Source organism: Rhagoletis pomonella, unplaced genomic scaffold (genome assembly GCF_013731165.1).
Source record: "Rhagoletis pomonella isolate Grant_MI unplaced genomic scaffold, Rhpom_1.0 Rhpom_scaffold_01360, whole genome shotgun sequence".
Classification (NCBI taxonomy): Eukaryota; Metazoa; Arthropoda; class Insecta; order Diptera; family Tephritidae; genus Rhagoletis; species Rhagoletis pomonella.
The window spans coordinates 28,470-45,930 of record NW_023459914.1 but is presented as its reverse complement, the minus strand read 5'-3'; the positions used below and the strand labels follow the sequence as shown (position 1 = coordinate 45,930).

Below are 17,461 nucleotides of genomic sequence, written 5' to 3'. Positions count from 1 at the left end.
CTGATGGTACAATCACTTGATGGAACCAGCAAGCTGGTGTCGTATATGTCCCCTTTTATACTAAAAGGTTTTTGGTTGGATAAAATATTAGCTTTTTTTCCAAAGTTCATTGTTTTTATATACCATTACTTATTGAAAATGTTTACGTGTACACTTATATATGTATATGTAAGTAAAAAATTTTAGCTACCATTTTTAGCCACAACGACTTTTTTTAGCTCTTTTTTAGCCCTTTTTTAAAGGAATTTGGCTATCACTAAACATTATGCGCGGCTACACTGCTGGCAACTATCCTTAGTTATAAGGTGCCATATTGAGGAAAAAAAGTGCGAAAATGTGCCAAATAGAAAAATAAAAGTGCCAAAAAAGGTGTCATTCCTTTTAATCATTCACATTTAGCAATAAAATAAAGCTACATTCTCCAAACAAAAGTGCAATGATAAAATAAGAAAAACCAGTTGAATTGCCTTTATAAATTAAAAAATTTTAGTTGAGAAAAAGAAGTGCACGCGGGATTTCACAAAAATATATTGAAATGTAATTTTTTTTTACAAAAGTGCCATTTTGGCATTTTGTGCCAAATTGAAAAAATTAAGTGCCATTTGAAGTAAAATAGGGACAAATGGCACGGTTTGAGCCAAGTTGGCATCCCTGCTTCTAATAACTTACAAATATAAAAATGTGAAATATCGAGGGCTTGAATTCATTAATACCCTCTATCTGCAATTTGCACAAAAACTAATTTGTGGTTTTAGAAACCTTCTGGGACTTATTACCTGTCGTTATATAAGGTAGCATTAATATCACTGATGACAGTTAAAGCTTAGGTGGATTTTTATATCAGAATCTCATCTTTGTGAAAAGTGTGCAGATAGAGGGTATTTTATTGAATATAAGCCCTCGATGTTTAAAATATATAAAAATTTTATTTCAACGTATACAAAAAATAAATCTACCTGCGTTACAGCACGGCGGGAGACGGGGAAGGGGGGCCGGCGGGCCGCCGCGAAGCTAAGCAAATTTAATGTTTGAAAGAGAAATAATGTCAATGGATTTTATTTCGTTTTTAAAAAGGTAATAATGTCAATTGACTTTATTTCGCACCAGGGTGGGAAATAAAGTCAATTGACCTTATTTCCGTTGATCTTATTACCTGTCACCTTACAATCGCCTCGATTATATTTGGGCAATAAACTATTATGCTATTACAGATGCATTTATTCTATACAAATATTTGACCTAACTAACTTAATCGTATGTATGTACCATTGAATAAGGGAGGTGTCGCCCACAACTGGGAAACCATTCAGACCCCTCATGTCCAAGTGACCCACCGTTTTAAACGAGCCGCTTCTACAACGCCGTCATAGGGTAGTTCAGTTAGTTGGCAATTCTCTACATCTCTAATGACATACAGGTCATGAGGCAGGACTTTGTGGATTACGTAAAGACCGCGATATTTTGGTATAAGTTTTTTATTGGTACCAATAACGGTGTCGGTGTTGCGTATCACCAAGAAATCGCCTTCGGAGTATATCTCAAGTGGTTTTCTTCTTTCGGCGAAGTGCTTCGAGGCGTATTCTTGTGACCTTTCTATGGCGTCCAGGGCTGATGCTCTGTTGGCTTCTAGATCGGCGGCGGTATTAATTTCGCGTTTGAGTTCGAGGTGTTCTGTCAGTCCGTCCACTATTGCGCATCGTTGGTCTACGCCGAACAACAATACATTAATAACAATAACAACACTAGTGTATATGAAATTCTTTCAACCACAAAATACATTTGTTGACTTAAGTTTTCCTGCATTGAGCTTTTTCGACATCAACTAAGACCACTCACTATCTTGTTGCAGCCGAGATACGCACCCGCCTCTGTGCAGCAAAAAAAAGTGCGCCAAATAATGCGAGGAAAGCTTAACGTCTAAAAGCTCTAATCACCAGACAGACGGTGTATTTATTCTCCACTCGATCCTCACACCTGCCCTCTGAGAGCACTCTTCAACAAACCGACATACGTGAACAGTGCCGCCCACAGGGCCACGCTGCGATCGGGCGGGAACTGAAGAGGTAAGCGAGAGGTATTTTCCGCAATAAAAAGAGAGAATCCGAAATAACTGTGGCAGACTGAAGCCCAGCGTCAACAAACTGATTGGACCTTATCAGTGTGGTTTTAGACCTGGAAAATCCACCATAGAACAGGTATTAACAATACGCCAAATCTTGGAGAAGACCCGCAATAATGGTATTGACACTAACCATCTATTTTTTCGATTTCAAAGCCAGCGCGAGAAGTTGTATTTATGCCGAGATGTCTGAATTTGGTGTCCCCGCGAAACTAGTATGGCTGTATAAAATGATGTTAAGCAAAACCACCAGCTCCATCGGAATTGGGAAGGACCTCTCCGAACCGTTTGATACCAAACTGGATTTCAGACAGGGCGACTCCCTTTCTTATGATTTCTATAACCTAATGTTAGAGAAGATAATAAGAGCCATAGAACTGAACCGCTCAGGCACAATATTTTAAAAGATCGTACAATTGCTGTCGTGTGCCGGTGACCTCGAAATTATCGGTAAAAACAAGGCCTACGTCTGTTCTGTCTTCTCGGGATTAGATAGAGAAGCAAAGCGAATGGGTCTGGTGGTAAACAAGGAGAAACCAAAGTATCTCCTGTCATCACGCAAACAGTCAGTGCATAAGCGTTTTGGCATGCACACCACTGTAAGGAGTTACAAGTTTGAAAAAGTATACGACAACATAGAATCACTCTAGCAAACAAGTACTACTTTGGACTGAGTAGACAACTGCCCTAACCTCATGAAGCGTTAGTTGAATGGCCATTCCTACCAGTGATTGTTGTTTTTAACTAAAAGTTGCCTGTCAAATCGCAACAACAATGACAAGGTTGTTAAAATATTTCAAACAGCAGAAAAGTAATATGTAAATGTATATTAAATAAGAAATGCGCATGTTTAGAGATGATATTATGTTTTATAGCTCAGAGAATCCAGGAGTATTTGACCGACCCTCGGAGAAATTAATGCCGAACCCGCAGCGCGGAAATTTTACTCAAAGCCCTGAGTAACTTGGCTTCACCTGGCATTTCCAATTGGCGTCATTTGGTACAGAAGAGAAATGACTGGCGTGCTGTTTTGGACTCGGCCAAAATCGTTTAGGCGGTTACAGCCCAATAAAGAAGAGTAGGAAAACTACTAACCATCTTAAATGTATCAATGGAATCTCCGTTAATAATAATCACACTTTGTACCTCCATTGAAATTAAGCACACAGCTCCCCCTAACCTTTGAAGTTTACCTGAAAGCGAAATTCTTTACCCGGTAGCCAATTTTGCCTTACAATTGCACTTAGTTCTGCCCTGTATAACTTGCACAATTGAAACGTCGTTTAGCTCACTAAGGGCAGTTTTCTCAGTTTAAAGCTCACTTTATTTTTAAAGGTTGCATTAAAATTTATGATTGTAAAGCATTTTATTAACGGTTTTAAGCTGGTTTACATCCAAGAAACATACATACGTCAAAAACCGATAATAGAAACGCTTAACTTTAGACATAGCTTTATTTTTAATCCAACTTTTAAAGGTGAGAGGTAATAAGGTCAATGGAAATAAGGTCAATTGACTTTATTTCCCACCCTGGTGCGAAATAAAGTCAATTGACATTATTACCTTTTTAAAAACGAAATAAAATCCATTGGCAATATTTCTCTTTCAAACATTAAATTTGCTTAGCTTCGCGGCGGCCCGCGTCAGCGCGTCACACCGCGCTCGCCGCGCTCGCGCCCCCCGGCCCCCCTTCCTCGTCTCCCGACGTGCTGTAACGCTGGTAGATTTAATTTTTGTATACGTTGAAATAAAATGTTTATATATTTTAAACATCGAAGGCTTATATTCAATAAAATACCCTCTATCTGCACACAAAGATGAGATTCTGATATAAAAATCCACCTAAGCTCTAACTATCATCGGTGATATTATTGCTACCTTATACAACGATAGGTAATAAGTCCCAGATGGTTTCTAAAATCACAAATTAGTTTTGGTGCAAATTGCAGATAAATAGAGGGTTAATGAATTCAAGCCCTCGATATTTCACATTTTTATATTTGTAAGTTATTAGAAGCAGGGTTGCCAACTTGGCTCAAACCGTGCCATTTGTCACTATTTTACTTCAAATGGCATATAATTTTTCAATTTGCCACAAAGTGCCAAAATGGCACTTTTGTAAAAAAATAACATTTCAATACATTTTTGTGAAATCCTTTGCGTGCACTTCTTTTTCTCAACTAAAATTTTTTAATTTACTTTACTTTTATTTTTTATGTTTTATTTACTTTTGTTTGGAAAATGTAGCTTTATTTTATTGCTAAATGTGAATGATTAAAAGGAATGACACCTTTTTTGGCACTTTTATTTTTCTATTTGGCACATTTTGGCACTTTTTTATCCTCAATATGGCACCTTATAACTAAGGATATTTGGCCGCCCTGATTGGAAGATTTCTGCTGTGTTTTGGGGCAACAACTTGTCAGCAGTAAAAAAGCATATAATTTGTGTTTCAAAAGTGTATGAAAACCAATCAATTAACTTATATGATCTCGGTTCCGATATTAAATAATCAATAATTGTTTATACCCGTATTTTGGCACATTGGCACCTTGAATGTGCCATCTAATAAATAGTGTCGTCGTTCTCCTTAGCTGCTTTTAAATGATGTCGTCACAAATTGCTGGCGGAGACATGAATACAGTGTAAGAAAATTCTTTTACCATAATTGTTTCCTTATAGAAAGGCTGGTTTCATTTCCACCTTAGACATTCCGAGTTCGTTCAAAATATGCTAATATAACACAGAATTCTTTCAGTGTTCCTCCGGGTTTTTTGGACATGGACTGTTTCTTCAATTTAATAGTGTTCACTTTATTTTTGTGGAAACGAAACATGTTTTGCAAGTTATGGATCATTTCTACACTCTTTCTTCAAATATTTCTCGTATTCCAGCTGTGCGCAGGCGTTTAGTTTTTCGCATCGTGTTTTTACATATCCGTAATTTAAATTTTTATAATAAAATCAAATGTTGGTAGTTCATGATTGGCAATCATCATCATTCATCTATTAAAAAACAACACTTACGGGGCAATGTTTATTGTAAGAACAAAATTTTTTTCTATGAATCGACATACTTTAAGCATTGTTGACGCTATTTCCATTTGAATGAGGAAATAGCGTCAATGACTTTATATCCAAATTTTTGTTGATTTTGTTGTAATAATGTCAATTGACTTTATTTCGCTTTATTGCGATCCGTTTTTTTTTTCTTTTTTAACATTAAGCAATATTTAAAACTTAAATGCTAAATAAGAAAATAATCATGTATGTAGTACACCCAGTGGTGCAACCATATTCTATTCGCAGGTATTCAATGTTAGTAGAGATCTAATATTGATTTCCTTTTAAGTCGCTGGAATGACATTGTATGAGAAGTGAGTGTAGAAATAAGAGGATTTGGGTGATCATGAATTTTTGTCGGTGCGCCAAAAAGTGCTTTTTAATTTCGGAAGCAACAGTAGGGATTTTAAAGTCACGGTGTATTTGGTTGTTTGTGACATAGAGCGGAGCGTTCACAATCATTCTAAGAGTTTTTGATTGGAATCTTTGGAGTATTTCTATATTGAAGGTTGCTGCAGAGCCCTATACATGTATTCCGTATGTCCATACTGGTTTTAAAACACATGAATAGAGTAAGAGCTTACTTTTGAGTGAGACTTGAGACTTCGGGTTCAGTAACCATTATAAATTTCTGAGCTTAATTCCCATTGTTTTGCGTTTAGTGAAAATATGAGTTTTCTACGTAAGCTTGCTGGTTTTACGTGCGGGCCGGCAGGTTTTACGTTTAAGGGAGAACGTAACCTGGACAGACTTTGTTTCATTTGTCTTAATTCGCCAATCTTTCGGCCATTGTGTTATTTTGTTTAGGCCATTTTGGAGCCATTGCTCCTTGGGATGCTGGTAAATAATATGTGTATAACAGGTAAAGGATGGGACCCATCACACTGCCTTGAGGTACACCAGCTGAACTCTCGTAGAGCTCAGACTGCTCCTCGCCTTGCTTAACAAAGAAAAATCGATTTTTGAGATAGGACTCGATAAAGATATAAAAGTTTATCGGGAGGGTACTCTTTATTTTGTAAAACAAGCCGTCAGGCCATACTCGATCGAAAGCTTGAGATATATCGAGGAATGTAGCTGTACAATACTTTTTGTGTTCGAATGCAGTGTGAATGCAGTTTACAAGCCTGTGAACTTGTTCGATTGTGCTGTGTTTTTTCCTCAAACGGAATTGGTGATTAATCTTTCTTTGTTCTATTACCATTTTGAGAAAAAGAGTCTCTAATCTTGTTTTGTCTTCGGGATGTCTAGTCTGCGGCCACTTCTTTCTAGCCTGGCATTTTTTGTCAGTTTTTCTTTTACAAGAGAAAAGATTCTTGTACACTGTGATTTGCTTAGAATGGGTGTTTATGTCCCAGCAGCTTGTTGGATTCAGTTATTGAAGTGTTCAACAGCTGCAATGATATCTTCGCTAGATTTCAGTGAGTGTTTCAAATTTAATTTTGAAGATGTTAGGCTTTGGAAGAGATTCCAGTCAGTCTGTTGTTGTGAAGGGAACATTAAGAATTTAAGTCAACAAGATTATTGCTTGAGTGACCATTACGGGAGAATGGTCAGAGGATAAATCAAAACAGGGATTACATATTATTTCATTATCTGCAATACCTTTAAAGACGCACAAGTCTATTAAGTCTCGAATTTGTTTGGTATCGGTTGGCGAATTGGCGAAAGATTTAATCTTGCCATAGCCGCAAAGAGTTGTCGGCCTTTAGGAGTGATTATTCCCATGGTGGGTGTTTTGCGTTGTAGTCTCCTCCAGCTAAAAATCTGCTTCTTAGAATTTTGAAGAATTTAACATAACTTCTGACTTGATCGAATGCTTGGGTGGGCTATATACTGCTGAGATTATTATTTGGCCTTTCAAGTCCTCGACAACTATATTAGTAGCTTGGATAGCTCCTGTGCAGTATGAGTTGATATTAAAGTGTTTTTTATTAATTGTTTTTATTAACATAGCTGAGCCAGCATGTGCATGTGTGTGTGTAATTCAGTATTTGAAAATAGCTCTTTTCGGAGAAACGGATTTCGGATATTAGGAGAATGTCTATATTATGAGACCCGAGTAGCGTTTTAACCTCGAGTACGTGTTTTGATCAGGGTTCGTATTTACACACACATGCTCTGCTCACACACACGCCAGAAACACATTCAACTTGCATTCACTGCTCATACACACGTGTGTGCATATGTGGAAAACAAACTCTGCTCACAGAAAAGTGTGTGCTGTTTGTTATTAAGCTCATGCACATGTGTATGAGCCGATTTTTGTGCAAATTTCAGCCCATGCACATGCACATAATATATTTTTAAAAGAATTTGTTTATTAAACGTTATTTTTTGAAAGAGAATTCAATAAAAAGTGAGATGTTGTTTGTTTTTTATATGACAGAAAACATATTAAAAAATTATTTTAAGATTTGAGTTAGAATTCGAAGTGTATAAGTTTCTCCACGCAAAGCACACACATGTGCATGTGCTTTATATTAATAAAAATTAAGTACACACATGTGCCCGTGCTTTTTACCAAACGGCACACACATGTGATGTGAGCAAGTTTTTAATTTTTTATATGCACAGCACACGTGTGTGAGCGTAAAATGTTAGGATGTGCAGCGCATTTGTGTACAAATACGAACCCTGGTTTTGATAGGCCACTAGCATTCCACAGGAGAATATTCATGGGATTGTAGGGATGCCGGATTTCGTCGCAAGGGTGACGAGAAGTTTCATCATAGTTGTGACTTGTTGCATAGCTTGCTTCAGAAAAGTTATCATTTCTCGCATTTCGCTTCGAATCTTTCAATCAATAAATATTTTTTTTTTTAGTTCTTATTTTAATAAAAGCGCGTTGTTGGTCTTTTTTAACTGTAATTTTATTACGCATTAGGCTTATTTTTTTTACACACTTTTCCTTTTTTTTAATAAAAGGACGAACCTTGAAGCTATAATTGGAGGTCTAATATTCTTTAGCAATGAGTGTTGTTGATGTTTCGATTTCATTGCAAAAGAATATTAGACCTCCAATGATAGCTTCAAGATTCGTCCTCTTATTAAACAAGAAAAAAGAAAGGTGTGTAAAAAAATAAACCTAATGAGTAATAAAATTATAGTAAAAAAAACATCAACACGCTTTTGTTGCAATAAGAACTAAAGAGAAAAAAATATTTATTCATTTAAAGATTCGTTAAATAAGGATATGAAGTGGTGACAGGTAATAAGATCAACGGAAGTAAGGTCAATTGACTTTATTTCCCATCCTGGTGCGAAATAAAGTCAATTGACATTATTACCTTTTTAAAAACGAAATAAAATCCATTGACATTATTTCTCTTTCAAACATTAAATTTGCTTAGCTTCACGGCGGCCCGCGTCAGCGCGCCACACCGCGCGACCGGCGCCACACACCACGTCACGCTACGCTAGTTTTTGTGCAAATTGCAGATAGAGGGTATTAATGAATTCAAGCCCTCGATATTTCACTTTTTTATATTTGTTAGTTATTGGAAGCAGGGATACCAACTTACTCAAACCGTGTCATTTGTCCCCATTTTAGTTCAAATTTAGGTCAGTTGACATTATTACCTTTTCAAAAGCGAAATAAAGTCAACAAAAATTTGGAAATAAAGTCATTGACGCTATTTCCTCATTCAAATGGAAATAGCGTCAACAATGCTTAAAGTATGTCGATTCATAGAAAAAAATGTTGTTCTTACAATAAACATTGCCCCGTAAGTGTTTTTTAATAGATGAAAAAGGTTATTGCCAAATCTTCAGTGTTGTGATATTAATCCACACACAATCATTTTATTAAAAAAAATTAAATTACGAATATGTAAAAACACGATGCGATGCGATGCCTGCGCACAGTTGGAATACGAGAAATATTTGAAGAAAGAGTGTAGAAATGATCCATAACTTGCAAAAAATGTTTCGTTTCCACAAAAATAAAGCGAACACTATTAAATTGAAGAAACAGTCCATGTCCAAAAACCCCGGAGGAACACTGAAAAAATTCTGTGTTTTAAAATAGCATAGTTTGAAGAATTCGGAATGTCTAAGGTGGAAAAGAAACCAACTTTTCTATAAGGAAACAATTATAGAAAAAGAATTTTCTTACACTGTATTTATGTCTCGGCCAGCAATTTGTGACGACATCATTTAAAACCAGCTAAGGAGAATTACGACACTATTTATTAGATGGCACATTCTACGAGCCAATGTGCCAAAATGCGGGTATAAACAATTATTGATTATTTAATATCGGAACCGAGATCATATAAGTTAATTGATTGGTTTTCATACACTTTTGAAACACAAATTATATGCTTTTTTACTGCAGACAAGTTGATGCCCCAAAACACAGCAGAAATCTTCGAATCAGGGCTACCAACTACCCTTAGTTATGAGGTGCCATATTGAGGAAAAAAAGTGCCAAAATGTGCCAAATAGAAAAATAAAAGTGCCAAAAAGGGTGTCATTCCTTTCAATCATTCACATTTAGCAATAAAATAAAGCTACATTTCCCAAACAAAAGTGCAATGATAAAATAAGATAAACCAGTTGAATAGCCTTTATAAATTAGAAAATTTTAGTTGAGAAAAAGAAGTGCACGCAAAGGATTTCAATGTTATTTTGAAATGTTGTTTTTTTTACAAAAGTGCCATTTTGGCACTTTGTCCCAAATTGAAAAATTAATTGCCATTTGAAGTAAAATAGGGACAAATGGCACGGTTTGAGCCAAGTTGGCATCCCTGCTTCCAACAACTTACAAATATAAAAATGTGAAATATCGAGGGCTTGAATTCATTTATACCCTCTATCTGCAATTTGCACAAAAACTAATTTGTGACGTAGCGTGATGTGGTGAGCGCGCCGGTCGTGCGCGGCGCGCACGGTGTGGCGCGCTAACGCGGGCCGCCGCGAAGCTAAACAAATTGAATGTTTGAAAGGGAAGTAAAGGCAATGGATTTTATTTCGTTTTTAAAAAGGTAATAATGTCAATTGGCCTTATTTCCGTTGATCATATTACCTGTCACCGTCTATGCTTCTATTTGTATGAAAACAAGTCAATAAAATATAGGTTTAGTACTCCACTCTACTTACTAAACTAAATTTGTATTTGACTATTAGTTAAGATTGTCTTTTCAAATGGAACCATTTAGTTTACACATATGAGTATTTCCATACGTCAAATACGTGACAGGCGTTCGTTTCAATGAGATACAAACAAGGAAACACATTTGTTATACCCGAGCGCGCTTGTGCACAAGGGTATTATAACTTTGTTCACATAACGGTTGTTTGTAACAGGCAAAACCAATCGAGATAGATATAGACAAATGTATACATAAATGATCAGGATGAAAAGAGAAATCGGTTAAGCGGTGACTGTCTGTCCGTCCGTCTGTCCGTCCGTCCGTCCGTCTGTCCGTCCGTCCGTCCGTCCGTCCGTCCGTCTGTGCACACGATAACTCGAGTAAAAATTGAAGTATATTAACGAAACTTGGTACGTGTACTTCTTTCGGGCCTGGGACGGATGGTATTGAAAATGGGCAAAATCGGACAATAACCACGCGTACCTCCCATATAACGGTAATTTTCAGAAATAGGAAAACTGCGATATTTTAGTAACTACTGAAGATTACTCCCTCAAACTTGACATTTACAATAGTTTTAAAACGAAAAATAAGAATATTATAAGTTTTTGAAAAATGGGCGTAGCCACGCCCACTTATGGTTACATGTGTATATCTTGGCAACCGCTGCCCCGATTTATTCCAAATTTGGCACAGCTTTGGTCTTGGTACAGCATACCAAATGGCCGAAAATTTTTAAAATCGGACAATAACCACGCCCACATTCCATATAAGGGTAATTTAGAGAAATACGAAATCTTCGAGATATCAGTAAATATTAAAGCTAATTTATTCAAAATTGACGCTTGCAACAATTCTTTACCAAGAAATACGTTTATGATAAAATTTTGGAAAATGGGCGTGGCACCGCCAACTTATGATCACATATATGTACATATCTCGGTAACCGTTCTACCAATTTGTACCAAACTCGGTATGGTTATTGTGCTTGCCACATAAAAGCAAAACGTTCAAGATTATTGAAATCGGGCTAAAATTGCGGCTTTTTATATAACGGTAAATTTTAGAAATGCTTGAAACTTCAATATTTCGAAATTTAAGGACGCTAATTTACTCAAAATTGATACACCCCGGCTTACCATGTAGCGGTAGCTTTCGGAAAGGTGAAAAACATATATTTAATACTTGCGCCGGGTATTTAATGTTCGGCTCCGCCCGAACTTAGACTTTCTCACTTGTTTTCTTTTAATTTTTTAAATCCTTGTGTGTGTGTCACAAAAATGGAAGATGATTTTTTCTTCTCTTACAAAATCGCAAAACTACGAATTGTGGATGGCTCTTTTCATGAAGCTTGTTTTAACATGATTTGGAGTAATTCTAGTTGTTTTTAGAGTTGTTTTTTAATCAATTAAAATTGTTTCAGTTTTTTTCACAACCCCAACGTAGAAATGTTACGTGAAGTGACATAAATTTCAATCGTTATATTTTTGTTAATATTCTTTTTAAATGAATTTTCAACTCAAACGAGACACACATTTTATGTCGAATATATGTATTTTATAATTTCAGCTACATACGTCAAATTCGAACCAAACCGGACCATAAATACGGTTTTTCAAAATATTTTTTTCGGTAGACCTTCCGATGGAAACACTAATACATATGCAAGTATTAATAAGGATTAAATAACCACATTAAAATTTTGAAATAAAATTTTCGAGGGATCTTTTTATATGCCGCGCTGTGTTGAGAGACGAACACCTGAGCTCTTTGACGTCCAACAATCTGCTTAGGTTTATTCGATTAAAAGGGGCATGAAAAAAAATGCAAGTCATTTAGTCTGAGTGCTATTTCCTGCCCGCGTTGTTTTATGCCTGGTTACGACAAACAAACAAACAAACAAACAAACAAACAAAAACGTCGAGTAATGTTTACTTACATAAAATATTTACTGTATGTGTTGAGACTACATTCTCTGTTAGCTGCATATTCAGACCGTGACAAATTACAACCAACGATTTTTTATTGGGCTCAACCGTGGTGGTTAAGTTAGATACAGTAATCCATCCACCTGAAAGTATATTACAAAGTTTCGAATTAATCTCCAAACAGTCGAAAGAACTGTGGTAATCTTACCTTCTGGACTGACGTTTGTCTTTGATGTCGCATTCCGAATTTGACGGCCACCAACCATCCATTTAATTTCCGCTGGAGGATTAGATGGAGCAGTAGAACACGTTAAGGGTACCACGTCGCCGACACGTGCCTCAGTTGGCCCCGAGATGGAGACATGTGTTGGGGCAACTTTTGGTTATTCGTATTTTTTGAACATGAGAATATTACAGGTACAGACATAAAAGTAAAAAAGAAATACCAAAATTGTTTATCAAAAAAATCGTGGTAGTTATATAGGGTTATTATTTTATATAAGGGTGTCATAATTACATCAATATTTTTTGTGTGGATACTGTATAAAACTTATTACTCTGGCAGTAATACATTGGAAAGGTATAGAAAATCCCGTTTCTTGCACCGTCCAATATGTGATACCAACATAAGAAGGCACGCTCCTGATGTTCACACTCGCTACAATTATAACGTGTTGTCTCTTCTTATAGATTACGTTCTTTGGTATGCCGAAACGATTTGTATTTTTTTATTTCAAGGTAGTTTTTAGGATAAACACCCGGTTTGAATTTTTGTTTGCAGTTTTTAAATTATTTTAATTAATTTGCATTTTCCAGCACATAGAACAGATTTTATTTTGCATTTATTTATTTTTTTGTGAAATATTTTTGTGATCAAAGATATACTACGATTTATTTGCCATAATTTTTGCATACCTTTCTGATTGGCCCAAAATACAGGTAGTTTTATACTTGGATTACACATGTACGTTAGGGCGGATCAATTAGTATGGGAGATTTTTGACTATGCGAGGAAAGCATGCCAGCATTTTACGTGTAAATCTAAGAAAATTTTCTGAAGGAATCATGGATGTAAAATGTGCCAAAGTGCAAAAATAGGTATTTTTTACTTAGCATTTTGCTGTAGTGTCGCAAAGAAGTGCTTAAACTTTTTTATAAAAACATGTTTTCCGTTTTTTCTTTATCGTACGAGGAATAAGATTCTGGACCTCTACATTTTAGGTTTTAATTATACAGGCTTCAAACGCAAATATCAAGCTGCTGAGGCGTGTGAGGGGGACACGATCGTAAAAGGGAGAGAAAGTTCCGTTACGTATTTATGAGCTAATGCAGCGATTTTCATATTATGGGTATGGTAGTTTCCCTTTAATTATATTTTTTATTTTTTTTTTATGGGAATAAGGTCTTTTAAACCCTTACTAAAAGCAGATTATTTTGCAAAGTGCAAAAACGTAGCATTTTTTTTGGTTCAACAGATAAAAGGTCATACATTGATTTATGGAATGAAAAAACATGATTTTTAGGTTTACTCCATTAAACTTTAGTATCTAATATTTTTATGTTCAACAAAATAGATTTAAAATTAAGAATTAGATTTTTTACAAATTATTTATTATTGTACAAAAATTGGGACCGGAGCCTTAATAATGGATAAATTACCTTTCCAAGAATACCCTCTACGTTTATACTTAGGATAAGCAAATATTTGATTTTTGCCCTCGCACAGCACTGTTTTAGGTCAGCTGATCTTTTTTTTATATTTCTCCCCTTATAGGAATTAGGGAAGTAGCTCTGGCACCTGGGAACGGGTGCGTATAACTGTAGTGACCCTTCTCTACAGGTGCAAATTACGCGTTTAAAAATCATTGTAAGATAAATAACACAGTGCAACACTCAAAAAGTGATGAGAATGAGACCAATTGCATTCATTAAAAGAGGTCAAAATATGAATAAATACCAAAGCATTTGTTAAAGTTGGTTCCCGTTTCCATTTTATATCTGTCTGAAGTTGTGAATTTAAGGTTCAAAAATAAACAAGGACAATGATTTTTTTTGGTTTCGCTCACAAATTTCATACCTACATACACATATGCACGTATACCTACATATACAATAAAAGTCTTTCAGTTGAACATTGAGCTGTGTCGAAAACTCCTTAAACCCCATTCCCTTCCCGCACCGTTAACTTTGGAAAATGTGTTTTTAATTATACGTTCTCATTATTTAGTAGCTTATTTCGTCAACTTAAAATTGAGATACAAAAATAAATGGTACCCAAATTTTTCAAATTCTTTGAAACTTTTTCATAACTTGACCAGCTTATTCAAATTCTGTTGGTCCCATCACCTCCATATTTATAAAATTCGGTACACAGTGTAATTTTTGTTGTAATTTTGCAACACGAATTTCTAATTGCCAGGTAGTTTTGCAACCTAAATAGTAATATAACAAAAAATTATCAGTTATTTTAGTATAGATCAAATTTTAATATGATATATTTCTATAATTAAATAATATTAGACAATTTTTATTGAACTTGAGCCCTTTTTATTTGAAAAATTGTTGTGGAAAAAAGCGCAATAGTTTACAAATGGTAGAAGTTTTAGCTGCTAATTCGGAGAACACCTCCTCTTATCAGACTCCTTCACTGGGATTAGACACAGTGACCTCATCTTACAAAACCTGTGATGTACCCACTGTGCTATAAGATGTTGTTGCTTTTTCCACATTTTTCATATGCCAACCCAACCACTATTTAGACTTGATCATGTGGTTATTGTGGTTGCTGTTTTTTAGTTATATTCTATTTTTAGAAATTTAACTTGAAGGCGTGCTCGTTCTTTGGTTTTTTTTTTTCCTAATAAATCAAATTCATAAATTTTTATCGAGCTTGAGGCCGTTTCAAATCAACGATCTTTGGCTTCAGCAGGATGGTGGGCAATGCCACTCAACCCGTGCCACAATCCAGATTTTGTGTGCCCAGGTAATCGTGTTATCAGCCGTATTGGCGATGTCAATTGGCCACCTCTGTAGCTTCTTTCTGTAACTCTTATCTACCGATTATTTCTCTACTGGTAGAGAATATACGTCATTCTCTACTAATCATTAGCAGTAGAGAACAAGGCAGCGAATTCATATATCAATTCGCCTTGGTAGAGAATTGTTACAGAAACGAGCCAGGGTTGCCGATTTGGGCTTTGCCTACCAAAATTGTTAGGTTTTTTCCCGTTGGTAGTATGGTAGGACGCTTAACATTTTGGTAAGTTTCTTTGTTAATAAACCAGAAAGCATCTCTGGCTTGTAGCAATGTGTCACTTTGAGTAGGCTTGCCAAATTTTGACAATATCAGTTTTACCCTCATTCTGTTTCATGGCTCATCCAACTCATCAACTGTTTGCTTTCAAATACCATTTAAAAAACTGGTTGCTTACTGGTATAGGCAGAATTTTACCAATTACCTTCGGATATTCTACGAACTCCGTATAGGCTATAAAAAGTGTTATGCACCGCGTATCTAAAGGGATATCAAGTGATTATTGATGGATGTAAAGGCAGGTTTATAAATCGGGTATTTTTCTTTGAAATTCAGTTGCAAATCGATAATATTTTCAACAATTACGAGGTTGATAACATATTTTAAATGGCACCGGAAGAGCGATTCAAAAAAAAATAAAACCACTTATTGGTAGTAATACTTCCAGTAAATTGGAGAATCTTAAAGTTTCTAACCGCATCTCGAAGAAATTAATGTCAAACCCGCAGCGCGCAGATTTTGTCCCAAAGCCGGAGGCCCTCAGATCTGGCCGTTTGGCACCTTGGCACCTTTTCACCTTTAGATAGCGATATATATATGTACTTCATTATATATGTATGCACTCTACGATGGAATTTTATTTTCCGCTACGAGTTTTCACGTCATTTACTCCGAAGGCTTTATTAGAACTATAAACGATGTAAATGTTTTGCCATTTATTCGGTTTTTCGCAATGTACTCGAAATTTTGAGGGTTTAAAAGTCAAACGGACCTCACATTCGGATTCAGCGGGTCGAAATACATGTCGGTAGGTGGGTCTGGTTAAAAGCACACGCGCAAATTTTTTGTGCTATATGTATACAATAGCCATCATTACGATCTTTTTGTGTACTGGAAATCTCGTTTTGAGTATAAAAACAAGCAAAAATAAATGTATTTAATGCTGTCAAACGCCATTTTCTTGATTAAAAGAAATGGTAGGAAAGAAGCCATTTTGGTAGGTTTTTGAACCAGCTCTTGGTAGGAAAGAAAGTTTTTTAGTGGTAACCCTGAAACGAGCTACTGAGCTGCGATTTGACGCTATTCGACTTTTTTGTGGTGTGCAGCGAACGACCGACATTATGCGATAAATCCATGAACGATTCAGGCCCTTAAGGCGTATACCAAGCAAGCCATTCGAGAGATGGACCCAGAAACCGTTACCAAGATCTTGAAAAACTGGGTTAACAGAATGTGCTATTGCTCATTGGTTTCATTAAATAAAAACACTATATGGCCCATTTTTTGTGAAGGCCATCAGATCTCCACCGTTATTTCGAATTTCCAATGAGAATTTTCACATTTAATTTTTTTACGAGTTTTTGGAATATTTAGAGATGTATCAGCAGGGGGGTCCACCGAAACCAGTACTTTTTGAAAGGGGTCTACGAGAAAAAAAGTTTGGGAACCTCTGGTTTAGGTTCACAACTTAAAACGCCAAGTGGCTCTGGAGTCGAGTTATTAAAAATCGTTATTAAAAAACGTGAAGGGAAATATTTCTGCGAAAAAAATGCCTCACCAGGTGGCTCTGGAGTCGAGTTATTACTAAAAATCGTATTTATGGTCCGGGTAGGGGCAATACTATTGAAAAAAGAGCCGCAAGGTGGCACTGGAGTCGAATTATTGCTAAATAACTCTGAAATAAGTCTGTTGGGGTATTCACAATGGCGTCGTAAGTGTCGTATGGTTGTGTGTCGTAAACTTTACACGCCTAGTGATAGAACGATACGAGTACCGAGTACAGAATATCGATACTTTTTATGAGTACTGAGTAGTATCGAAGACTCGATACTTTTTGACAGGTACTGAGTAAATATCGCGAATACCAAAAAGTATCGACGTTTTAAAAACTTATTTAGGTAAAATTTTTATTTTTTTCAATAACATTGAAAATTGCTTAAAAATTACCCCATAGGCATAACGTTCATATACTTCAATACTGTCATAACTCAAAAAACCGAAAA

General features: G+C 35.9%; 1 protein-coding gene across 1 annotated transcript; it reads right to left on the bottom strand.

The window, feature by feature from the left end:
• Positions 1-1,142: 1,142 nt before the first annotated feature.
• On the bottom strand, positions 1,143-12,650 carry LOC118752274. Its single transcript, XM_036487141.1, has 3 exons — positions 12,414-12,650; positions 12,217-12,348; positions 1,143-1,704 (listed from the first exon to the last, which is right to left on the bottom strand). The coding sequence occupies exons 1-3, from the start codon at positions 12,469-12,471 to the stop codon at positions 1,316-1,318; spliced, it is 579 nt and encodes a 192-aa protein (XP_036343034.1). The 5' UTR covers positions 12,472-12,650; the 3' UTR covers positions 1,143-1,315.
• Positions 12,651-17,461: the final 4,811 nt, after the last annotated feature.

Bases quoted from the DNA above. Each gene is read 5' to 3' on its own strand.
- LOC118752274 (XM_036487141.1), bottom strand. From the start codon at position 12,471: ATGGTTGGTGGCCGTCAAATTCGGAATGCGACATCAAAGACAAACGTC. The intron at 12,349-12,413 runs GTAAGATTACCA...ATATACTTTCAG, and splicing joins GACAAACGTCAGTCCAGAAG to GTGGATGGATTACTGTATCT. The intron at 1,705-12,216 runs GTAAGTAAACAT...TGTTCGGCGTAG, and splicing joins ACATACAGTAAATATTTTAT to ACCAACGATGCGCAATAGTG.